Raw genomic sequence first — 24975 nt, 5'->3', positions numbered from 1 at the left:
GAAGTCAATGAAGAGTCTCCAATAACCACCAATAAAATAAGTCAAAAATTATAAACGTTAATTTTTCCCTAAGAAATTGTGTAAATAACAAAAGTGGTTATTTATTTTTATAAAACGTGACATCAGACAGTATAATTATGATAAGGTTCGTGGTAACTTCATAATCATTATAATATAGATTATTATAAAATTTGCATATAAATATCCCATGAAAATAAGGTCTTTTTTCTGTTAACCTACAAACAACTTCATTGGTACTGTAATCAAAGTGATTTAAGTGGAAATATTTTTGTGATTTTGTTAGGAATTATTAAAAAAATATAAATTGTAATGGGAGAAAAAAAATCTGTCGGTTTAGGACCTTTTATTTATGGAGGTTTAGCTTCAATTGTTGCTGAGCTGGGTAATAAATTATTTTCATTTTTTTTATTTAATATCTCAAAAGTCAAAGTCTTATCTTATAATTGTTGCATTTTTTATTTTAATAAATGTATTGTTGTTTTTTTAGGTACTTTTCCATTAGATACTACAAAAACACGTCTACAAATTCAAGGTCAGAAGTTAGATAAAACTCATTCAAATTTAAAATATAAGGGTATGATAGATGCTTTAATTCAAATGATCAAATATGAAGGAGCCCAATCTTTGTATTGTGGGTAAGGATTAAAAAATTTTTTTTTGCTTTTTTGCACTTGAAAGCACATAATTAAAAACTCACAACTTTTAAGTTACAATCATGCCATAAATAAAAGTTATAAGACACGTGAAAAAAAAATCTTATTAGACTGATGAAAAAAAGATTCTCACATTTTTGATCCTACATTTATTTGATTAAAAAAATTTATGATCTCGGGTTGCTGACGGTTTTGTCGCAGCAAATGAATCCATAGAATGAGCTCAGATGGGGTGATGCAAGCTTGATCAACTGCAAAATAATGACAGAGTTGCTAAAGGCATGGTCTAGAAGGAGATAGTGCTTCTAGACTGCCGGAAAACTGATCATTCAATGATAACTCCATCACCGCTAAGTTTCTGCACTCTTTCTGAACCCCTGCCTGACTTTTCTGCGACTGTAAGTTATTCCTAGTCTTCATCGGTCGTTTAACATCCTTTTGAGGCGCACTATTAATCTTTAATTTTTTTCTAATTTTGATGAATGTCATCAACATATTTTATTTATAAAAATAATTTTTACATCTATATTTTTTATTTTAACAGAATTAGCTCAGCAATTTTAAGACAAGCAACATATGGAACGATAAAATTCGGAACATATTATTCTCTTAAACAAATGGCTATTGACAGATGGGGGACTAATGATTTAGTACTTATAAATGTTATATGTGCCGCAGTAGCAGGCTCAATATCAAGTGCAATAGCTAATCCTACAGATGTAGTCAAAGTTCGAATGCAAGTTAGTGGAAATCAGGGAAATTTATCGTTGTACGATTGTTTTCATGATGTTTATCGACATGAAGGTGTACGTGGTTTATGGAGGGTGAGAATCAATCTCTTAATTGATGTTAAAAATTTTACAAATACTGTCTAATACTAGATATGTACTAGGGTGTGGGACCAACTGCACAACGAGCAGCTGTTATCGCTGCTGTAGAATTACCTATATACGATTTTACAAAACAAAGGTTAATACCTTATATTGGTGATAGTGTCAGTAATCATTTTCTGTAAGTATTAGTTAAATAATCTTAACGTAAATAATTTTTTTTTAGTTGCTTTAAATTGATTTTTTATCTACCACATGTGTTCCTACAGTTCATTTAATTATTTTTAGCACGAACTTTCTTTATTATTATTATATCTAATTTTTTTAAATTATTTATTCTAGTTCGAGCTTTGTTGCCAGCACAGCTAGTGCCGTTGCTTCCACTCCAATTGATGTCGTGCGAGTAAGAAATTATGCAATTACACATATTGTTTAACATAATTTTTTGCTATGCTAAACACGCATTAATATCGTAGTGTAATTAATATTTAAATTATTTCAGACTCGTCTTATGAATCAAAAACAAATTAATTCATCTACTTGTTCAACTTCTCATTACTTATATAAAGGAAGTGTAGACTGTTTTTTTCAAGTAAGTATATTAAAATTTATTTGTTCAGAACAACTGATTCATTTAAAAACTCTAACATTTTAGACAATTAAAACAGAAGGTGTATCTGCGTTGTATAAAGGTTTCGTGCCATCATTTCTCAGAATGGGCCCATGGAATGTAATCTTTTTTATCACTTATGAACAGTTAAAAAAACTACCATTTTTTTAATCAAATACTGAAATATTGTACCTGTATAGATAGCAAATTGTAAAATTAAGACTTCATTTTTAAAATTTTACTCTGATGAGATTGTTAATATATTTAATTAAAGATCATTATATATTTATTTGTTAAACAAAACTTATATAAGTCATCGTCCAATAATTCAATCAAATATACTTTATATAGAAAATAGGGAATGATATTAAATTTGGCATGTCTTTCATTTTTTACATAGATAATTGTATTTTTAATCACTAGTGACAGTTCCAAACAATGATTTTTTTATCATTGCCACCTGTTATCACATATTTATTATTTGCTGTGACGATCATTGCTGTCAAAGGCCCTAAATAAAAAAAACTTTTCTTTTAATATATTTATCCAGTTTATATTTTTTTTGCAATCACTCACCCTCATGACAGTGTTCTTTCGACCGGAAATTAGCTCCATACGAGTCCCATACTGTGAGATTTCCCTGACTATCTCCAACAAGTAATAACGATCCACTCCAGCTTAATGTCAATGGCTCTTCCTCTAATGATGTACTATATATTTTTGTAGTGGTTTGGACATCGAATATGTTTATCAATTTATCACTGGCACAGGAAATGATATTTTTACTTTCTAGGTCGAATAATATTGCATTTATTTTTCCTGAATGTCCTACACAAAATTGTAGTATTGGCTTGATTAAAATAAGGTTCTATAAATAGTAATTTAACTACGAAAGCTTCTTTTACGTACCTTTTGCTGTAAAATATATATCATAATTATTCATGTTCCATACAAATATTTCACCATCGTCCGTACCTGATACTAATAATTTTTCATCACTGTAAATAAAAAATTTATATTATAAAAATTGTGTATGGATGAGCAGATTTTTTTCCTTTTTCAAGTTTTATGAAATCATTATCGATAATAAAATGCAACATCAGACCTTGAAATGCTAAGGCACGTGACTTTAGAGTCATGATCAAGTTGGGCAATTAAACATTCCTGCGGTTTTATTTTTGAACCAGATTCATGAAAATGCCATATTTTCACTGTACAATCCCAAGACCCAGACATTACAATATTTTTAGAAGGGCTCCAAGCTAAACATGAAACCGCATCTTCATGTCCTGTTAATACATCCACTATTCTTCCAAATTCTACATCATAAAAAATCCTGTAAAATTAAAATTAAAGTATGAAAAGTTATATGATGTTGATTTGTTTGACGTATAAAAAAAAAACATATTCAAAAAAAAACTTACAAAGTATCATCCCACGAACCTACAAGTAAAATATTTTGTCCAGTTTTTGTCTTATAAAATATACACGAAGACAAAGGTAAATTTGATAATGATATGCTTCGAGTCAATTTCTTGGTTTGCAAAGAATAGATTTTTAATATTCCATCATGACCAACAGATGCAATTTCATTTCCAGTATTATTCATGGGTGTGATGTGTAATATTGATTCCTTATGGGACGGAAATACGAAATATTGTCTCAGGGCAAATTCACCTTCTTCTTCTTCTTCATTTTCTGGATTAACACAAAATTCTCATGAAATTTTAATAATGATTTCTGAATTAGTATTTCAATCAACTACATACCATTAATAGTATTTGATTGAGAATTTAGTAATGTTTCATTCATTAAATTCACAGCCGGCATAAGTCGTTTTGGATGAGGTAAAGTGAAAATTTGTTTAGGAATTTGACCAAATTCCATAATTTGAACTTCTAAACCATGTCGGTCATTAATATCTTGAATTGTATCTAAATCAACAGCTCCTTCATAACACAGATAAAAAAATACTAAAAGAAAAAATTAAAGATTAACTCGTAACTTTATTCAAAATTATGAAACTATGTTAAATATTCTCATAATACTAACCGTTATCCGCTTTTTCCGCCTCTTTTCCTCTTTGTTTATATCCAAATATTAAATCAATCCAGTGATGAAGATTTTGAGACACCCAGTCACTTTCCAAGGCATTTCTTAATTTTTGTACAAAATCTGCAGGTCCTAAGTAAGTAATTCTCGATGATATTTTTGATAACTAATTATTAATTGCAGTAAAAATAAGCAATTATTACCTTCTGCCCATGGTGGCAAAAAAACATCACCAACTTTAGTCCCATCATATCGATATCCGAAATCAATTCCAAAATTATTCGTAAGGAAATCACCACCATTCGTAGGATCATAAAATTCTGGGACTAGTTCTTTAAAGTCAGACATATTTGCCAATACATTTTTCCACACGTCCGCTACACTGTCAGGTTTTTTTTCTTGTTAACGAGCGTAACAACAAATTGATTCTGCAGAGTTAATCAAGCAACCACGAATAGATATATTGAAAAGTTTAAAAACCCCCCTTTTTTTGTTTGCTTAATGCTTTATCATTAAATTCAAATATAAACCGATAAATTTTTAATGCATATTTTTTTAAAAGTAAACAAAAAACTTACTTATTAAACATCCTATCTGGATGATCAAATCTACCATTCTGAAGACAGAGCATGTATTGTGGATATTTTCGGACCAAATAAAATAACACAAATCCTGGAGCACTGTAGTGTGATCCGTAAAGAAATTTTTTTTCTGTCATCTCTTCATATCTTTCCTATAATAAAATAATGAAATTTAATACACAATAACACGAATTAAATTTACATAATTTGATTAAAAATAATTAATACCTTAAGACGTTCCAATCTATTCGGTTCTAAGGCACCAATTGGTTTAGAAAGATCTCTATATACATTAGGATCATCAAGATCAAGCGTTGATGATGTATAATCCTGAATAATCCATGGCATTACTGGATATTGTGTTAAATCATGAAAAGTTCTATCAGCTAAACTATACGAAAAGTGAAAAATAATTATTCAAAAAATATCAATTTAAAAATGTCAAACAAATGTTGATGTACCTGTTAATGTATAATAGATAATCGTAATTTGATAAAGCTCTATTTTGCCAAAGTATTGTCATTTGATTTTGTGGTACTGTCTCCAATTGAAGATCTTTTTGACTAATTATACACTCATAAAGTTTATCTCGGTCTTCTGGAGTTTTTACTGACAAAAATAAATATTCTGTTTTATTTTCCGGCTGCTTTATCCATTTTATTTCTAAACCCTAAATAACAGATTATATATTATTTAATCCTCTATTTTATGCTTTTGATTTTTCATCTATCTTTTAAAGATATTATTTGTTAATTTAAAAAATTCTTACGATTTGACGTAATAAAAATCTTCTTTTTTGAATATTTTTCACATTTCGAAGGTTTATCTTCAAAACTGGGTGCTAAAAATATATATTGTATAGCAGATTACATTTTAGAGCAATATAAATAATATAATTTGATTAATTGTTGATAGTTTACTAACCTGATCTAAATTGTTATAAGGTTGAAAATAAATTCTAGAATTTGTTAATAACACTCTTCCTGGATTTATAATTAAAGGAAGTACTTTACTTGCTTGAACTTCGCAAACTACCTGTTCATATAAATCTTCCAACCAAGATGTGTCAAATGAGAATCTCGACTGTCTCGAATGAACGATTGTCATAATCTAAAAGTAATTACAAAAATATAAAGCATAAATGTTTACATGTAATTAAAATTACGAATAAATCTAATATGAATGAAATTGAATTGAATACCATTGCATTTTGTTCAGCAGTTGGAAGAGTAGATGCTCTTAAAAGCTGCATGATATGTGGAAGACAGTCATCTGGATTGGCATAATTAAAAGATACTAAAAAGTGGGCACTTTTATGTACAAATTTATAGGGTTCTAATCGATTAGCTTTTAGCATTTCAGCATACTGTTTACACGTAACAGATAAAACCTTCCTGTAAAAAAAAAGATTGAATAATGAAAAATAATTTATGACAATACATGATGATAGTAAGTACAATAAAGTACAAGTTGATTAAAAACAAAAAAAAAAAAAAAAACAAAAGATTTTAGTTATTGCTCTAAAGCAATTATTTACCCTGAATCATCTTTATTTTTAACACTTTCGACTGATATGATTTCTTTCATTTGAAATTTAATTAGTGGCTCATTGATATCTTTGTTAACAAAGACTAGAGATTTCGAGCAAAGTTTCAATCTTCCATCCATCCAATCATTTGATGAATTATTTTCTGTTGAATTATTTGACTTCATTTTTACACTATAATCTTCAAAGAATATTTCTCCTGGTTCTAACAGGAGCATAGTAAATCTGAAAATATAAATAAATAAACAAATATTGTAGAATATCATAGAGAAAAATAATAACATAAAATATACATAATGAATACAGAAAATAGCTACCTTTCTTTCTCCATATTTACGATATGGATTTTACAAGGAAATATTTAAATAAATATTTATTAATTCATTTTACCAATTAAAATTATATTAAAGTAATGTTTATTTTAATGCAAAAAATAGTATAATTATATTTATAATAATATAATAATATTGACGAGTGGACCACCCGACGAGGAAAAAATAACTGAAGTTCATGTCAAACCGTCAAGGTTATGAAACTGTATATTCGAGTACGTACACAGAGCGCTTATTTTCAAATATTAGTAATTTATTGTATAAAAAATCATTGTTAAATAACTATCTTTGTAAAAATCTCAATTCGCTAAGTATTAAGCTGAACAATGTAGAGTCATTTTTAACAATTTTATTAATATTTTTATTTCATTAACATTATTAATTATATGATAATTTAGTATGAGCATTGTTTTTAAATATTATTAAATGAAATTGTATGTAGCTATCATATTTAATTTGCTGTTGCTTAACAAGTTAGGCTTTGCCATTTTTCGCCAAATGATCATAAATTTATTTACATACTTAGTACATTTTATATATCAATTTATTGTTAACGTTCATACGACAATCGATGTTGAGTATGAAACTTTTAAAGAATCAAAAATCGTACTATCAACAGTAAAAATACGTGTTCACAAAAAAAAATTAAAAAATCAATTAAATATCTATAAGAAACCTAGTAATTTACAAACACATGAAAAAGTGATCTTCATCCTCTGTGAGGTTTTCAACGTATTTTATTGATATTATTTATTAATTCCTCTTAATAAGTAATTAATCTAAATCTAATTTTGACATATTACTTAAACCACCCGTTTGTACTTTTGACATTCTCATTCTTTTAAATGCTGTTGTTAAATCTTCTTGTAAAATCGGACGCAGTGACTCATGATATTCTTCTTCATTGGTACTTTTGTTAGAGAGCATGTCTGCGAAAGAACTGAAAAAGATGGTTCATTAATATAATTATCAATTAATCCATCTAAAGGTTGATATATTATTATTATTGAGCTGTCAGTAAAATATTACATATGTTAGTATTTATTTAAAAAAAAAAATTTTAATGCATACTTGGGATGATCTCGTGAGTAATCACGAACTCGATATAAGGATGCAGTTCGACATAATTCATGTAAATCAGATCCGGAGAATCCTTCAGTTAATTTTGCAATCATTCGAATGTCTACGTCTTCAGCAATTGGTTCTTGTCTCAATATTAAATTCAAAACTTGTATACGTTGCTGTTCAGTCTATAAAAAAAATATTTCTTATTAATTATTCGTTCATGTAATTATATTATTGTCTCTTTAGATAAGATCGACGTTATTTGATCTTTTTGAAATAACTTATGACTGGAAAAATAATTACTGGCAATCCCACATGGAATGTGGCTGGCATACGTCTGAGGATGGCTTGATCTAGATCTTGAGGTCTATTAGTAGCTCCCATTACTATTACTGTGCATGATGGATCAGTAATTAAGCCATCCCATAAAGACATAAATTGCGCTTTCATCATAGCAGTAGCTTCATGATCTTGTGTATTTCGAACTCGTAAAAATGAATCTAAATCATTTTAACGTTAGTATTAGTTTTTATTCAATAATCTTAATAATGCAATAACTCACCTATTTCATCAATAAAAATAATACATGGTTGGAGTTTCACAGCTAAAGAAAATACAGCAGCAGTTAGCTTTTGGCTTTCACCATACCATTTATTAGTAAGAATACTCAAATCCAAGTTTATAAAACAAGTGCCACTTTCTTTGGCTGTAGCTTTTGCAATCATTGTTTTTCCACAGCCCGGTGGCCCATATAAAAGTACTCCCTTAAATTATTCAGCTTTTTAGTGAAACAACATTAACAGAAATATAAACTTCAATCATACCTTTGGTGCTTGTGTTAATTTAGAATCTTCGAAAAGTTCCTTTCTTTTTATAGGAAGTATAACAGTTTCTTTGAGCTCTTGAATAATTGAATCAAGCCCAGCGATATTTTGCCATGAAACTGGAATATCTTTTGGATCAATCAAATGAGTAGCTATCATCATTTCATAGTCAGTTAATTGACTAGTGTCAATAGAGAAACTAACTCCACTTGTTTTTTCAAATTTTCGTAACTGTTCCTGAGCCTAAATAGTGATAATCAATTTGTTAATAAAGATTATAATTTTAATGAGTTACTAACAACATGAGTAGGTTAGAAAAAATTATATGATGAATAATGACAACTCATTAAATACTAGTAACGAACCTTTTCTTTGGCTTTTTTCTTAGCTTTTGACATTGGATCTATTTGACTCATAATCCATTTCATACTGAAAAAACCGATAGCGGTAACTATCGATAGTCTTGCAATTAATGTAAACATTTCATAACGAGTGAATCCTGCGCCGTCTGCCACATTCATTCTGATTAATTTTTTTCTTTCAAATATATAATCTAAATTAGCTATCAATGATTTTGCTTATTTTATAACTGGTTTTATAATTTTGTTAGTCATGTATGTATCTCATAATCCATTGAAGCATTCGACACTGTAATTTAACGATATACTAGTGGGAATTACAGAACAAATTTTTATTAATAAATAATTTTTTTTATAGAATTATTAGTTGATTTAAAAACTACTGTATATAAAAAACAATATTTTCAATTAATGTTTACATTCGTACACACGTGACAATCAAATAATAAACTGAAATTTTCAATGTTAAATTCAGATAAATTTGTTTTAAATGAATATATCGCCTTTGGAGCACGAGGACGGCGAAAGTCCAGAATGAAATTGTACTGAATCTTTTGTGCTGGGTCGATTGAGCTATAGATGGATCAAAGTATAGTTCGTGAATAGCACATATCATGACAGGTGAACCTGTACATCGACGATACTATAGTGTAATAAATATAGCAGAGAGAAAACTATTCCATTCAAGAAATTCTAACCTACAAACTGTTAGGCAGTGATGTTTTTGTTATCGACAAAACATGTGATAATGTATTTGATTGTTGAATAATCATTTTTTTTATCTTAAACAGTGATAAAATATACTAAAAATACTTGTTATTAATTTTTAAAGTAAGTTAATGTCTTATTTATATTATACAGTGATGCATAATAATTCTTTACAATTGATTTTATTTAATTATTTATCGTTTAGGTGAACAGGAGGAACAATTTCTCAGTTTCTTGAAAATGACTACTCTTCCAACACTGGGAAAAACATGGAGCGAGCACAATCGTATGATGAAAGAGCAGAAAAAGAAGAGAAAAGAAGAACAGTTAATGAAACAGCTTGAAAAAGAAACTAAAAAATGTCAAGAATCTGAAATAATAAATCCAGCTTCAGAGTATGATAAAATGAATATATCAACGTTAAGTATTGCTGTGCCAGGATCAATTTTAGATAATGCCCAGTCCCCAGAGCTACGAACTTACTTAGCAGGTCAAATAGCACGTGCTGCATGTATATATAAAATTGATGAGATAATAGTGTTTGATGATCAGGGAGATATTACAGAACCAGAAAAGAAAAAAATGAAAAAAGATGAACAGTTGGGAGAAGCAAGACTTGGATGTCTTCAATTAGGTCGAATCTTGCAGTATCTTGAGTGCCCACAATATTTACGTAAATATTTTTTTCCTTTACACAAAGATTTACAATATGCCGGAGTTTTAAATCCTCTTGACGCTCCTCATCATCTAAGACAACAAGATGCATCTTTATTCAGAGAAGGAGTTGTTACTAATAAACCAATTAAACCAGGAAAAGGATCTCAAGTGAATGTAGGGCTTTTACAAGATGTTGAAGTTGATAAAACTCTTACTTCTGGATTAAGAGTAACTGTGAGAATTCCTCCTGATCAAAATACAAAAAAATTAAAAGGAACGATTGTTTCACCAGATACTCCAAAAAAAGAAGTTGGACTTTATTGGGGATATAATGTTCGACTAGCTTCTAACATTTCTGAAGTGTTCTCTAAGTGTCCTTATGACAAAGGGTATGATCTAACAATTGGAACTTCTGACAAAGGAAAATCTGTCGATGATTTAGAAGTAAAAAGTCTTCAGTATCACCACGGATTAATTGTTTTTGGAGGAGTAGCTGGATTAGAAGCTGCTGTCGAAGCTGATCCTCTTCTAGATGTGGAAGACACTCCATTAGTGTTTAATGAATATTTAAATACATGTCCTAATCAAGGATCTAGAACAATAAGATCTGAAGAAGCTATTCTAGTATCCCTTGCTGAATTGCGAACCAAGTTATCTCCTATTTATCCATCGAAGTTTAATTTACAGTTTCCAAACCTAAATAATAGTTGTGAAAAAAATTGAAGCTTCTATGGAAGAAACAACCAAGAGATTACGAATTAATAAACTTATATAATATGTAAAAATAAATTTTTATCATTTTTATAAATTTTTTGTTAGCTCTGCGTTTACTGTATTTCTTAAAGACGATATTACTTTTTCTGGATCTTCTGATTTAGTCACTGCTGTTCCGGAAACTATCATATTAGCTCCGGCCTAAAAACAAATTAATTATTTGATATCTTTGATATTTTTAATTATTTTATAAATTCATAACAATTTTCATGAAGCGTCTGAACTTTACCTCAGCACAGGCATGAATGGTAGTCGGTCCAACACCTCCGTCAACTTCAATATCAAGTGTTGGATAATTTTTTCTTAACCATTTAACTTTATCCATCATATTGTCCAGAAATTTTTGGCCACCGAATCCAGGCTCAACCGTCATAACAAGAATCATATCAGCCATATCAACATAATCAGTAACTACGTCTACGGGAGTAGCTGGCTTCAAGGCTATTCCAACCTAAATGCAATTATTAGTTGAAACAATTCTTCTACAATAGTAAAAGCATTATAAAAAAAAATTTTTACTTTCATTCCAGCTTCTTGAACTTTTCTACAAACTGATGCTACATCTTTTACCGGTTCCACATGAAATGTATATTGATTAACACCTGCATCAGCCATTGGTTCAATCCACTAAAAAAAAGATTCGTAGTGCATGATGTAAAATTTATTTTAATATATATATTTCATGAAGACACACCTGTTCAGGTTTTGAGACCATCATGTGAGTTTCAAAGAATGCATTTTTAATTTTATTTCTCAAGCACTTAACGATTGGATGACCAAACGTTAAGTTAGGAACAAAATGGCCATCCATTACATCTAGATGTAAATAATCAGCTCCAGAATCCATTAATTTTTGTGATTCATCATAAAGAGATGCTAAGTCAGAATTTAAAATTGATGGCCCAATTTTTGCTGTTAATTGTTTTACCATTGTTATGATTTATGGTGTATCAATGATATATAAACGTAAGTTAATTATGAAAAACACTTGTGAACTATGAACTGATCATTCACTTGTTATTATTCCAGTTCAGTCCACGTGGTTGTGATGAAATTCATAATTCCGCCATTCATGAATGGTTGATCAAAAAATAACGACAGCTTAATTTAATGAAAGATAAACATGAAATGAGCATTTAATTAATTAATAATAATGAATGGAGAATTATCGTATTAATTTCTCTCATGAATTGATTTTGAAAAATGAATTTTTGGCAAATTTTTTAATTAAATCGATACTTTCAAGGTCGTCAGCTAGATGACGTCCCACTAGCGTGACGTTTCGAAGCAAACCAATCAGGTAGAAGCAATAAAATTCATTTTCTAGTCCCTTGAAAAGAATGGACGCAATATATTGTTAGATTAGCATTTATCATAAAGCTTAAAAAGTGATTTATTAAATAATACAAGGGTAATATCTAATTGAACAGTAACAATGAAATATATATTAGTGACGGGAGGTGTAATAAGTGGTATTGGCAAAGGTGTAATTGCTAGTTCATTTGGAACAATATTGAAAAATTGTGGGATTCAAGTCACATCAATTAAAATTGATCCATACATAAATATTGACGCTGGAACATTTTCACCATATGAACATGGTAATATTATTATTTTTGATCTTCATTTAACAATCACCTATTCTTGTGATGTATTTTTGTATTAAATTTATTAATAGTTAGACTTGTATGATATAGCCTATAGTTGTAGCATTAAGCACGCGGTATAAACCCGCTTTTTTAGTCACATGACTTAAGAAGTTACCTATAAGTATGTTAACAATACATCAAAGTTAACTTTGTTTATGTATTAAACACTACATTTTTTCGATACGTCAATAGATTAAAATATAATTAAAATTTAGTCATTAATTGTCAAGGTTTAGAAACTCAATTATCTATAAGTTTTAAAGTGCAGTTTATCAGCAAAATTGATGAATGATGATTAAATAATAATTAAATCATCAAATTTATGAATTAATTAATTGTTTAAAAATATTCTTATAGGTGAAGTGTACGTCTTAGATGATGGTGGAGAAGTTGATCTCGATTTAGGAAACTATGAACGTTTCTTAGATGTAACTTTACATAGAGATAATAACATAACTACTGGTAAAATTTATCAATATGTTATAAATAAAGAAAGACGCGGCGATTACTTAGGCAAAACAGTACAAGGTAAATATAATTAGTTTAATTAGTTGCCCAAGTAATTGTGTAACATTTTAATTTAATATTTGGATTTTCAGTTGTTCCGCACATCACAGACGCTATTCAAGAATGGGTAGAGAAAATAGCTACCCATCCTGTGACAGAGGATGGCAACAAACCAATGGTTTGTGTAATAGAATTAGGTGGAACTATAGGAGACATAGAAGGAATGCCATTCGTTGAAGCTTTTCGTCAATTTCAATTTCGTGTAAAAAAAGAAAATTTCTGTGTAGCTCATGTATCTCTTGTACCTCAGCCTAAATCAACAGGAGAACCGAAAACAAAACCAACTCAAGCTAGCGTCAGAGAACTTCGAGGTCTTGGGTTGTCGCCAGATCTGATAGTCTGTCGTTCAGAGCAAGCAATAGGTCCTGTTGTAAAAGAAAAAATTTCAAATTTTTGTCACGTTGCACCTGAACAAGTTATTACGATTCATGATCTCTCATCGATATATCGTGTGCCATTATTGATGGAAAGTCAAGGAGTTATTGAATTTCTTAATGAGCGTCTTCAACTGAATATCAGCCAAATTCGACCTAGGAATTTTATGAGGAAGTGGAGAGATTTAGCTGATAGTATGGATCATTTACGTAAAAGTGTAAACATTTCTCTTGTTGGAAAATATACCAAACTAGAAGATGCTTATGCTTCAGTAACTAAAGCTCTGCAGCATGCATCTTTAGCTGTTGGATTCAAGTTAAAGTTAACTTATATTGAAGCTGCTAATTTAGAACAACAGACATTGTTAGACCATCCAATCCTCTACCATGAAGCCTGGCAAAAGCTTTGTAAGAGTAATGGAGTTATTGTGCCAGGAGGATTCGGTAAAAGAGGAATTGAAGGAAAGATGGAAGCCTGTAAATGGTGCAGAAAAAACAATAAACCAATGTTAGGTATTTGTTTAGGTTTGCAAGTAGCAGTAATTGAGTTTGCGAGGAATGTCTTGGGATGGACGAATGCTAATAGTACAGAAATTGATCCCACTACTGATCATCCTGTTGTCATTGATATGCCAGAGCATAATACTGATCAAAAAGGTGGAACTATGAGACTAGGTAAACGATATACAAGATTCAAGCCTGAAACCTCTGTTATAAAAAGGTTGTATGGTAACGTTGATGGTATTGAAGAGCGACATCGTCATCGATATGAAGTAAATCCTCAATATGTAAGCGATTTTGAAGCTGCTGGATTGAAATTTGTTGGACAAGATACAAGTGGACAACGAATGGAAATTATTGAACTAGTAGATCATAATTATTATGTTGCTACTCAGTATCATCCAGAATATTTATCGAGGCCTATGAAACCTTCAGCACCATTCCTAGGTCTTATTCTGGCTAGCGTAGGGAAGTTAAAATCATACTTAAATAGAGGATGCAAACTAAGCCCACGTGAACAAAGTGATAATGATTCCGACGATGATGATTTAGTGAATCTCAGAATAGCTTCAGATATCAAAGAAAAAGTTGTAATAGAAGCAGAAGAAAAATAAACATAAAAACAATAACAAGAACAAGTCTGCATAAATGTTTTACAAAGTTTACAATTATTTTTTTTACAAACTTCTATAATTTCCCTGGAACTACACAACGGTTAGTTGTAAAAATTGTTTCGAATTTTTTACTTTTCAATTGATATAAGTATTGATTTCATTATAACATTAAAAATGTAAGATTGTCTTTTAATAAAAAAAAGATAAAAATGGTAATTAATTTTTTCTTTACTCTTATTTTATACTAATTAAAGATAAAAAATGAAACACAATTTCTCTTACATGGAATGTATCACTGTACATTTGTTTATTCAATTATTTATGGAGTTTTTCGCATATAAAAATGGCATATATACAATTTTTTATTTAATTAAGTTATTCCAACTATAAGTATTTATTTTAAGAATTATTTGTTCATACGGACTAAATACTACGAGTAAGTTGATTATGAAAAGTAGAAGAAAATTAAAATAAAATTTAAAATAATTTTTTTAATTTTAGCTAGTAAGTAAACAAAAAATCTTTAAAAAATAAAAAAATTATGTAAAAAATAGATTAAAAATAAAATAAACTCAAAATGCTATTTGGACGGTAAAAATTACAACTAATACTGAATAAATAAATTATAAAAAAAAATTAATTTGAATGTTGGAAGAAAATATTCAACTAGAAAACTAAATCTACTTCATACAATCATCGAACACAGTTAAAAGTACCAAAAAATATTGCTAAGTATTAAAATGTAATCTAAATAAACCATTCTTTTTTCTTTTGAACTTGATGTCCTGTGGCAGAATGAACAACAGCAGAGTCTGGATCTAATGCCAGCTCAGCACCCTTATCTTCTTGAGTCAAATATTCCCCTTTATGCCTTGACATATATCTTCCAATAAGAATCGCCATGATTATCAATGCAATTAAAATCACAGTCAAAACACTTCCTAAAATAGCGGTATCTGTCTCGTTATAAGCTGCTCTCACTTTATCTTGGTCAACAAGAGGAGGTGGGCGAGTTTCTACAATATTTGGTGGATGAGTGACAGGTTCAACTCCACAAAAGTCTTCTGTAGCAGTTCCTGCTAAAGTTTTTATATTTTCTGGACCATTCTGTTGGAAAAGAAGCTTCAATGGATAAATATCATCGAATTGAACTCTTGAAATGCATCCAATAAATCCATCCGACATCGACTCATTCCGGCCGATATACATATATTGAATATTGTTAAATTGAGCATCAGCAGAAGTTTTGATATTAAAATGATACTCTTTTGGCTCATTATTATCAACAATCAGTACCAAAGTAGCACCTGAATTTTTTCTTCTAATAATTAAATCATGATATTGAGCTAAATTAAATAATTTAGATGGATAAATAACTTCTTGTCTTTCAAAACCAAAGTCAAAAACTACTCTTAAATGTCCACTATTAGAAACCATAACAGTCATATATTCTCCAGAAATATTAGAAAATAATCCTAGTAAAAATCCTTTTGCATTAGTGGTAGTGAAACCAACTCGTATATTTTCCGAGATTGTCGATCTCCAATTACCCATAAAATCGTAGCGGATCATTGAGTTTTGCTGCATGTTAACTCCAATTTCATCCGCGCAAATTGGACCTTTGAATGCCGTCCAACGACAATCACAATTATAACCATCGTATCGTTCATGACAAGTTCCATTATTAAGGCAGGGGTTACTTTCACATTTTCCAACACAACCTTCATTTATTCCATAGGTTCCACGTCTCGCATATTGGCGAAGATCTTGAAGTATTCCATTAAGTAAAAGAGATCGAATACATCCAACAAAACCGTCCCGCCATTTCGTTGAAGCACCTACGACAAACTCTGATGTTAAATGTAATGCACGGACTGGACCTGGAGGTTCTCTTATCTCATTTTTCAAAGCTCCATCAATAACAATACGAGCTTCTTTACGGTTTCTTTCGACAGAAACTGAATGCCAGTTGTTGTCATCGAGACGATAAGATGTTTGTACGCTGACTGTCAAAGGACTTCCTCCAGCTTGATATTGGAATTGTACTTGATTGCCGCTGTTTATTGATATTTTAATATAATCTACTGGTCCAGTGCTATGTATTATAACTGCATTTTGAATTGTAGTCTTAAATTCAAAGTAAATGTCACCATTGTGTCCCATGTCAAACGTTGGAAGATCTATTGTTGCGTCAGTAATACGGAAAGTCACTACATTCTTGAATAGATCTGGAAAATAGAAAAAAAATAATTTTAGCAAGTCTATTATTGATTTTAAAAAATTTGTTTTTGCATTTAAAGGAAAATTTAAAAAGCCGTAAATCCGTGGGATCCTAGAAGTCCACATCAACAACTTCTCAATATTCATTATCGATAATCTTTAACCAATACTAGTAATTTTTTTATAATAAGTTAAAAATTATAATTAAACCTGATATTGGAGTTGTAAAAAGCTGTAACTTACCACGGGTTGCCATGGTATTGGGTGCTTATAAACAATAATAACGTTCAAATAAATAATCATGCATTTAACGAATCTTGAACTTACACAAGAATTTTTTAAATTATGTTCTAAGTTTTTTCAATAAGACTAAGTAATAAAATTGATTTAAAAAAAAGAAAAACGTATTATTGAGTTGATAATAGATATTTTAAAGCCCTGTGCCAGCTCAAGAGTGGAAAAGTGCGAGAGTAATAATAAAAATAAATTTTCAATAAACTCACCATCTCCTTCACAAATAAGAGGACCAAGTGTATAACGTCCTTCTTTCTCATCTAAAGCAGTACCGGTATCACCAAATCGTAATTGTCGAACAGGAAGGTATTCTTTTTCCGTAATATCTCCACCATCTTCATACCATCCTTCAAGTCCTGCATCACAGTTACACCATTTCATAGGATCAATACAATTTCCTAAAACACCGCATTCACATTTCCGCGATCCAGGTAATGCACCACCCCAGTAATCCATTTGTTGATTGCTTTTGCTTACCCACCAAGAGTTTGGTTGGAAAACACTATTTTGGTCAACTAAAAAAAATTTTTATAGTTTATATTAAAATTGTTTTGTTCATAAAAGTTTCAGTTATAAATGAATAATGTTTTCTAAAAAAATTAATTATGTAGAAGTTATAAAGCTTCTACTTAACTTCAATAAAAATTAATAGAAAATTCTAAAAAACAATTATATTTTGCTATGTAGTCGTTACCTGGTGTATTAAAAAGTCGAGATTGCTTGCAGGCATAATTAATTCTCTGTCGACAAGAGATAGAGCGGTTTAAAAGAGCTTCAATTTGATCAAAATCAGCATCATATTCAATAATTTGTGCAAAACTTCCGGGCTCTTCATATCCGTCGACAGGTGTTGAAAGTTCATTGCTGTGTCGAACTATAGTCATTACGCGTCCATCAGCATAAAATTCGCAAGTTACTGGGAAGGGATCAAGAGGACCACTTCCATCCACGTCAATTTTAATGTCTGCCTGTTGGTTGACTGCATTCATGTTTTTATATGCTTCACAAGATAGTGGATGCAGAGCTAAATTAATGAATTATTAAAATGATTAAACTTACTAAAAATGAAATGAATTAATTTCAATTTTACTTTGTAAAATATATTGATTAATTAACTTACACAGATGACAAATTGCACCCGTATAACCAGTGTTGGAACAATTACACTCAAATTCATCAGCAGTTTGTGTACATATTCCATTATGTTTACATGGATTTGGAGTACAGCGATCTAACATTTGACAAGCATCGAAAACAATATCGTTCTCGTATTCATCTCTTTTCCAATTAGTTGGCAGTCTGTAGCTACCATCGATGCTAATCATTCTCATACATCCAACAAAACCAACATTTTTCGTAGTTTCTGCTAAACCTCCAGCAATAAAATAATATGCACCTGTTTGGATCTCTAATAACCGCTTGGTTCGCATCGGTCTATCATCTACATTTAATATAATAGTGTTTTTAGAAACCGTTAAAATAACATGATGCCATTTTCCATCGTTGAATTGTTCACTGAAGTCATCTAAAATAGCTGCAGGATTTCCTTTGGTTATTATTTCAACTTTTAGTCTTCCATTTTCCAAGTATAACTAAAAGAAATTTTATATTAATAACCATTTTTTTTTAAATTGATAAAACAAAATTAAGTTAATAAATTTACTTTTATGTGCCCTGGAGTACGGAATGAATGGAATACAAGTAACCCAGCTTTTTGATATGTTCTAAAGGATAAAGATACATTTAATACGGTGGATTCTTCATATCCTCGTAGACGAGCATAACTGTTTGGCGTTAAAAATGTCACTGGAACAATAGGAGGTTCTGGACAGGCGTAAATTGCATTAATTCTATCAAATGGTAAATGTTCTCCCAATGCTGCTTCATAATTTTTCAACTCTTGAAATAAGCTCGTTTTATTTAGATAAAAGTTCTCGAGACAACCCGTGAAATTTTGAGTTACCATGAGGCCTGGCTGTCTATTCGGTACTCCTCCAAGGTAGAGCTGTTAAAATAAAATCAAATTTAATTCATTCTGTCAAACAGTCAAATTGATTGATAAATAACTAATATTTACCGCACGGTTTAAATCTAATCGATGAAATTCTCCTTTGATTCGTCCTTTGATAAGCACTCGATCAACAGAGAGTGCAATGTTCCTTCGGTTTCGTGAAATGAGTACATCATGCCACATGTTGTCATCAAGAAGACTTCCAACCGAAAAACTAGTCGTGATTCCCGAGCCGAGATCGATGTTTAATAACAATTTATTGTCACGTAACTGTACTGCTATGAAATCACCTTGTGTCCCACGTGAATACATCAAAATTCCATCAGCATGGTTGGTTTTGAATCGAAAACGAATGGAATGACGATCGGTTTCGATGGGCTCTCTGACTAAATCCATTCGTACCAGTGAAGTTCCATTAAATGAAATGACATCGGAAACTGAATGATAAAGGATAAATCCAATTAAATAAATTATTGAATTCTATCAACTGCATTAATCAAATAGAAATTTATCGTTATGTTTACCATAATCACAACCATAGAGTTCAACTCTCATGGATATTCGGTTGTGCCATCGAGTAGGATTTATTCGAATCCATTGAGCAATTATAGGCACTTCAAATCTATTTAGTTTTATGGATTCTCCATTTGTATTACCTTTGAACATCTGTCAAAATATATAACTTGTTAAGATAATCAAACAATTTTTCTCATCACACTGACAGCTATAATTAATTATTTTTCATTATCGATTCAATTTAATTCCTTTTTAATTAAAATATTATTATTCGTTATTTATCTTTATATCATGAAAATTTAATTATAAAAACAGATCAGTGTAATAATTTTTTATGAAAAGTTTTGCAATTTTCAACATATTGATATGTCATAATGATATTTATATTCTAAATGATTTTGATGTTATTGTTAACAATAAATCTGTTAATCTTTTATTTAAATTATAATTTTACTTTAACCAATATTATTCTAGCATGCATTAATTAAAAAATTATCTTATATTAATTAAAACGGTCAAAAAGCAACCGCGATTAATCCTATAGTGCATTGATCAATCAAACAGTGCACTTGGCTTAGTGATTATTTGTTATAAATTAAAACTGTTAGTATCAGTGATATAAAAATGTGTTCACAGAAAAGTAATTCACAATTTAAACTTTATGTATCAATAATTATTCAATAAATATATGATAAATAAATAAATATTTAATTTCGATATTAAAATCCACGAAACTGATGGAATACCTCTGCAACGCCTTCTTGACTCTCATAACTAGTCCAAGCTTGCCCGTCATCGGAATATTCAATAATATATTCCGTTACAAACTCGTTAGTATTTGCACGGCCACGTGTTGCAATGCTGCGTATCTCACATCGTGATCCCAAGTCCGCGATGAGATGTTGATTGTAAGAACTATCAAGAGCACTCCACGCGCTAACGCCTGCAAAGCCCAGCCCCGTTTCCGTATTTGTGAGAGAAGAAAGAAGCAAAAGCAATGGTGATAAAATATTTTTGATATATTCATCATTTATCAATTTTTCTTTTAATAAACAATTGAAATATTATTATGTAACAGCTGATAAACAATCAACATATACTATTGAACAATATTTACAAACGACCTTACAATTCAAAAATCATTTTAAAAAAACAAACGTTTCTAATTAAAATTAAATGACTTGTACTAATTATTAAGTAAAAATATATTAAAAACTATTCTACGAAATCACTTAACAGCATGCAAGTTAACACAGTACGATAATAAATGTGCAATATATACATGTATTTGTACATAAAAGTGTGGTTAATTGCCAAGTTTCCAAAACAATTAGATCATTATCCCAAATACAGCCCAAATACATTTTTTGAGCAGATAGTTAATGGTAAGGTAGGCATTATTTGATGATGATTTAATATATTTAAGATAATTTTCCAGTGATTAATTTTTTTACAATCAATTTTTAATTATCAAACGTGATGACAAAACATGAGGCATTTGGTAAACCAGTAATTTACCTTGACATTGCCTTCTTCTTCTTTATAGTCCACATAGTCAAGGTCATTGGTGCCATAGCTAATAGCGTATTCCATAACATATTGACCATGATTGTCACGTCCCTGGGTGACTATCCCTGATATGTTCATTATCTGACCCAGGTCGATTGTCAGATATTGATTATTATCATTGCTGCTAGCGGTCCATGACTTATCGCCTATCACAATAATACTTATCCATGCAACTCAAACTTTTTTTACGCAAATTTTTTGAATTAAAAAAATTTCTTTCAGTAATTGATTTTAAATTTTATTTTATCTGCTCAAAAAGTAGAAGGTAGATTTGATTTTGTAGAATGTAATAAATGGACAAACTTGAATAAATAAATAAACAATTTTATAGATAGAGTAATGAAAGAGCTACCATCCAACTGTAGATATCAAAAGCACGAGAGTAAATTAATAAATGTAGAGATTGCATGGGAAACAATAAGATTATTGTTTACACCAGTTTTCGAAAAACATTTAACAAATATTTGTTTTATGAAAACTTTTTATTCATGCAATCCAATTATTTGGAAAGAAAATAAAATATGTTTCAAACAAATAATGTCAATACTGAAAAGTATTTCAAATAAACTCGTTTTTATTTTGAAATTTGTAAATGACCACTGACAATTGCATACAATCATTATAAAATTGGTTTTTCATCTTTACTAAAATATGATTTACAAAAATCACGATCACATTCAAAAATAGGTACTGCATTTGCCATTAATTGATTAAAATCAAGTCTTTCAAATGTTTTTTTCCTAGATTCACTTTTTATATTTTTTGGTAAAGTGACAGCCACACAATGTTCACTATCAATTAAAGTTTCTTCAAAAATCCAGTCTTGAAGAACTCCTTTTATTTCTAAAACTGTATCATCAATCACTTCTTGCTCCTTAAGTTTCGACGTTGTTCTAAAATCTAAACTGTCTAAATCTACTGTAATTCCACACCCAAGAGCTTTACTGTAACTTTCTTTTAAGGCCCAATGTCTAACAAACATAGCAATTTGTTCAGATTCTGAAGTGCCTGGTGGTCCTTTGATTTCAGTCCATTCATTAATAGTAAAATTACGATTCATAATTCTAAAAAATTCTGATAGAGATTTTCCACCAGAGTATTCACGTTTCATTACATCAACGCCTATCTTCAAATTTCCAAGCTCTCCAGCAAACACCGTATAATTTCCTTGATGAGACACATTAAAATCAACCAATTGAGATGGATGTTGAAGCATGGGTCGATTGTTCTCATCTTTTGTGAGTAGGATTTCATTGTAAGGAATATTTGCATATTCATTGATAAATTTTTTCATCATTAACCTGCCTATAAGCGAGGCTTTTACATCTTTTTTGAAAACAAATCTCCCAATTCGTTCTTTTTCATCTAATTGCAAGCAGGCTACTGCGAACTGAAACTCTTTCTCAGTTGGAGTCCATTCAGACCAATTAAACGACCATCGTGCACTGGTGTGAGTCATCTTAGTTATTATATTACTAATGTTTTTTATCATTCGTTTTTTTTCATTAACTGTCACCTAAAGAAGACATATTTCCCTTATTTTTATTGTAGATTACTGATTCATGCTAATTTTTCTAGTAATATTTATTTTGCTTTCAATCGATTTTTCTTTTTAGCTCAGAATAAATATTTTTGCGAATCATTATGCAATTTTTAAAATCTAGATGATGACAAATTTAAAATCAATTTATCTATGAAATATTAAATATATTGATGATTGTACTGCAAGTCAGTAGTCAGTAGGGTCATTAATTTTTATTTTACTTTTAACAGTAGGAATAATTTTACTCTATACGTAAGCATAATTTAAAAAGGTGTTTCCTACTCAATTGAAACATACAAGCAAATAATATAATAATAACAAAAAATAGAGTAACACTTTGCATTCTAAATATTACTGTTGATTGAAGCTTGAAAAAATGAACAATAAAAATATCAGCTAAAAATCAATTAATTTACCGTAAAGTTTAGCTTCTGAAGGTTCACCGCCTTTGGTATATGATGTAGCTTTTAATTGAGCTTTGTAAAGTAACGGAGTATTACAATCATAATCATCTGGAAATAAGCGTATTAATTATTAGTTAATCATCTGATGGTTTTCACACAATTATAAATAAATCGAATAATGAATTAGTAAAATAATTCGATGGTAAACAAATATAAATCTTTATGCATGACAACATCATCAATTTTCGAAGATAATTTACTTGCGCTGTAACAGAAATAAACTGTTTGATCCATAAATCGTTGTCCTATTTTAGAGAATGTATATAGTCAGTCATAAAGATTCAATATTAGTAATAAAAATTGTTTAAAGACAGAAATGAGAGCAAAAGTGTTGAATAATTAGTTATATCAACGCCATGATGAGAAAATGGGCTTGGTCAGTGAAGAGTCATACTTCAAATATGTGTGAGACAACATGAAATTTAAAGTAGAATAAAAATTGCAATTTTCAAACTTACATGCTACTATTTTTTCAACGGCAAATGCCGTCAATAATAATCCAAAGCACAATAAATTATTCATCATGACATTTCTTGATAATATTATTGGTTTAAAAATTTTCAAAAAAGTACGCGTCACTAAAAAAATCCTCGACAATCTTATGACACAACTATACACACTATGTAACGTAAATGTAGAAATGGCTTCTGATAAAGAAAGGGATAGATTTATCTTAGCATAACCATACAACGCCATCTGACATGCGGATTGAAAATTTTTTTATCGACGGTCGAACGTTTATCGATTGAACAGTAATTCCTAGGGAAAAAAATTGGAGGGAAAGCCAGAATTCTGAGAAAAAAAAACGGTCACAATCGAAGTAGATGCAAGCCGGAGAAGCGTCGAGTCGAACGACCAGTAAATATTTTCTCAAAAAAATACTTTTTAGTAGGAACCGTGTAAATGTTTATTTGTACAGGACAATTTACAATATCTTTTTTAGTAATTGATAATTTTAATTACAGTTATACTTTTAAAAAACTGTAAAACGAACCATTTGCGTTATTTGCGACTACGCAGTTAACCAAACAGTGAAGCCGGCCAAACATTTTTCTCATTATTTATTAATTAAACGTGACAACATAGCATAGCAATATTAAATTTTTTTTCAATATAATGGTAATAATAATCAAGATACGATAATCAACCTTTTATGACATTTCAATGAGGTTATTAAATTAATACCCGTAAATTAACTGTTCTAATGGCCATTATTGGAGTACAAAAAAAATTTATTGACTCCATTTTTTTTTTTCTAAATCGAATGATTAAAATAGTTGTTTATTAAAGTTTGAACGAGTACATTGAATTCATCAATACTTTAATCGTTGTGGGGAAAACTTATTTACGAGAGTTTGGAAGAAAACTTGCCAAGTTTAAAGTTGTTAAATGGCTATTCATAAGAATCAAATACCATCTTGGTGATATTGTTCTTTTCGTATCAATCACGTTTTTATTTTTTTAAAAGATGTTTTTTATCTTATATCTAAGAAAAATGAAGTGTCATTTTTCACGTTTTCTTACTTTACATTGTCGTATCATTTGATATACAACTGTTGAGAAAAAATATATTTCACTCATTCAGAAATTAGTGCTTGGTATGGACCATCTTGACCGTCTGGAACGTGATGCTATTTTTTT

The 24975-nt window shown here is 29.8% G+C and overlaps 8 protein-coding genes across 12 annotated transcripts; 3 read left to right on the top strand and 5 right to left on the bottom strand.

The window, feature by feature from the left end:
• Window positions 1-3: 3 nt before the first annotated feature.
• Window positions 4-2655, top strand: Bmcp (uncoupling protein Bmcp mitochondrial). 2 transcript variants are annotated; one of them, XM_035092436.1, is made up of 8 exons: window positions 8-145; window positions 305-403; window positions 509-656; window positions 1219-1498; window positions 1567-1685; window positions 1847-1907; window positions 2007-2096; window positions 2160-2655. In XM_035092436.1, exons 2-8 carry the CDS (start codon window positions 331-333, stop codon window positions 2283-2285), a joined length of 897 nt encoding a protein of 298 aa, XP_034948327.1. In that variant the 5' UTR covers window positions 8-145; window positions 305-330; the 3' UTR covers window positions 2286-2655. The 2 variants fall into 2 exon arrangements, with proteins under 2 accessions (XP_034948328.1, XP_034948327.1); XM_035092437.1 differs by lacking the exon at window positions 305-403 and having other exon boundaries at window positions 4-145.
• Window positions 2087-6938, bottom strand: LOC118072508 (protein FAN-like). The gene is made up of 16 exons (XM_035092431.1): window positions 6611-6938; window positions 6285-6518; window positions 5949-6141; window positions 5672-5857; window positions 5517-5588; window positions 5209-5417; window positions 4976-5138; window positions 4745-4899; window positions 4370-4548; window positions 4167-4298; window positions 3884-4087; window positions 3539-3812; window positions 3220-3450; window positions 3024-3112; window positions 2691-2942; window positions 2087-2625 (listed from the first exon to the last, which is right to left on the bottom strand). Exons 1-16 carry the CDS (start codon window positions 6622-6624, stop codon window positions 2534-2536), a joined length of 2679 nt encoding a protein of 892 aa, XP_034948322.1. The 5' UTR covers window positions 6625-6938; the 3' UTR covers window positions 2087-2533.
• A 109-nt stretch (window positions 6939-7047) lies between these two features.
• LOC118072510 (ATPase family AAA domain-containing protein 1-like) lies at window positions 7048-9035 on the bottom strand. Its single transcript, XM_035092434.1, has 6 exons — window positions 8880-9035; window positions 8515-8757; window positions 8253-8454; window positions 7994-8190; window positions 7697-7875; window positions 7048-7565 (listed from the first exon to the last, which is right to left on the bottom strand). The coding sequence occupies exons 1-6, from the start codon at window positions 9033-9035 to the stop codon at window positions 7400-7402; spliced, it is 1143 nt and encodes a 380-aa protein (XP_034948325.1). The 3' UTR covers window positions 7048-7399.
• A 372-nt stretch (window positions 9036-9407) lies between these two features.
• LOC118072511 (putative methyltransferase C9orf114 homolog) lies at window positions 9408-11027 on the top strand. Its single transcript, XM_035092435.1, has 2 exons — window positions 9408-9704; window positions 9787-11027. Exon 2 carries the CDS (start codon window positions 9822-9824, stop codon window positions 10959-10961), a length of 1140 nt encoding a protein of 379 aa, XP_034948326.1. The 5' UTR covers window positions 9408-9704; window positions 9787-9821; the 3' UTR covers window positions 10962-11027.
• Rpe (Ribulose-5-phosphate-3-epimerase) lies at window positions 10990-11943 on the bottom strand. The gene is made up of 4 exons (XM_035092438.1): window positions 11707-11943; window positions 11532-11639; window positions 11242-11463; window positions 10990-11153 (listed from the first exon to the last, which is right to left on the bottom strand). Exons 1-4 carry the CDS (start codon window positions 11941-11943, stop codon window positions 11040-11042), a joined length of 681 nt encoding a protein of 226 aa, XP_034948329.1. The 3' UTR covers window positions 10990-11039.
• Window positions 11944-12292: 349 nt separating this feature from the next.
• CTPsyn (CTP synthase) lies at window positions 12293-14933 on the top strand. Its single transcript, XM_035092432.1, has 3 exons — window positions 12293-12613; window positions 13019-13189; window positions 13261-14933. Exons 1-3 carry the CDS (start codon window positions 12448-12450, stop codon window positions 14715-14717), a joined length of 1794 nt encoding a protein of 597 aa, XP_034948323.1. The 5' UTR covers window positions 12293-12447; the 3' UTR covers window positions 14718-14933.
• Window positions 14934-15030: 97 nt separating this feature from the next.
• On the bottom strand, window positions 15031-23967 carry Nrx-IV (neurexin-4). Of its 4 annotated transcripts, none has more exons than XM_035092132.1 (10): window positions 23793-23967; window positions 23287-23382; window positions 20505-20701; window positions 19767-19908; window positions 19309-19679; window positions 18895-19236; window positions 18352-18823; window positions 17926-18255; window positions 17441-17746; window positions 15031-16945 (listed from the first exon to the last, which is right to left on the bottom strand). In XM_035092132.1, exons 1-10 carry the CDS (start codon window positions 23857-23859, stop codon window positions 15465-15467), a joined length of 3804 nt encoding a protein of 1267 aa, XP_034948023.1. In that variant the 5' UTR covers window positions 23860-23967; the 3' UTR covers window positions 15031-15464. The 4 variants fall into 4 exon arrangements, with proteins under 4 accessions (XP_034948023.1, XP_034948024.1, XP_034948021.1 ...); XM_035092133.1 differs by lacking the exons at window positions 20505-20701; window positions 23793-23967 and adding exons at window positions 21277-21473; window positions 23535-23676; XM_035092130.1 differs by lacking the exon at window positions 20505-20701 and adding an exon at window positions 21277-21473 and having other exon boundaries at window positions 15032-16945.
• LOC118072351 (L-aminoadipate-semialdehyde dehydrogenase-phosphopantetheinyl transferase) lies at window positions 21894-23827 on the bottom strand. The gene is made up of 3 exons (XM_035092135.1): window positions 23793-23827; window positions 23287-23382; window positions 21894-22843 (listed from the first exon to the last, which is right to left on the bottom strand). Exon 3 carries the CDS (start codon window positions 22817-22819, stop codon window positions 21947-21949), a length of 873 nt encoding a protein of 290 aa, XP_034948026.1. The 5' UTR covers window positions 22820-22843; window positions 23287-23382; window positions 23793-23827; the 3' UTR covers window positions 21894-21946.
• Window positions 23968-24975: the final 1008 nt, after the last annotated feature.

The sequence above is a fragment of the Chelonus insularis genome, unplaced genomic scaffold (assembly GCF_013357705.1).
Source record: "Chelonus insularis isolate UGA/USDA-ARS -01 unplaced genomic scaffold, ASM1335770v1 contig_93_pilon, whole genome shotgun sequence".
Classification (NCBI taxonomy): domain Eukaryota; kingdom Metazoa; phylum Arthropoda; class Insecta; order Hymenoptera; family Braconidae; genus Chelonus; species Chelonus insularis.
This window is presented reverse-complemented; position numbering and strand designations above follow the sequence as displayed.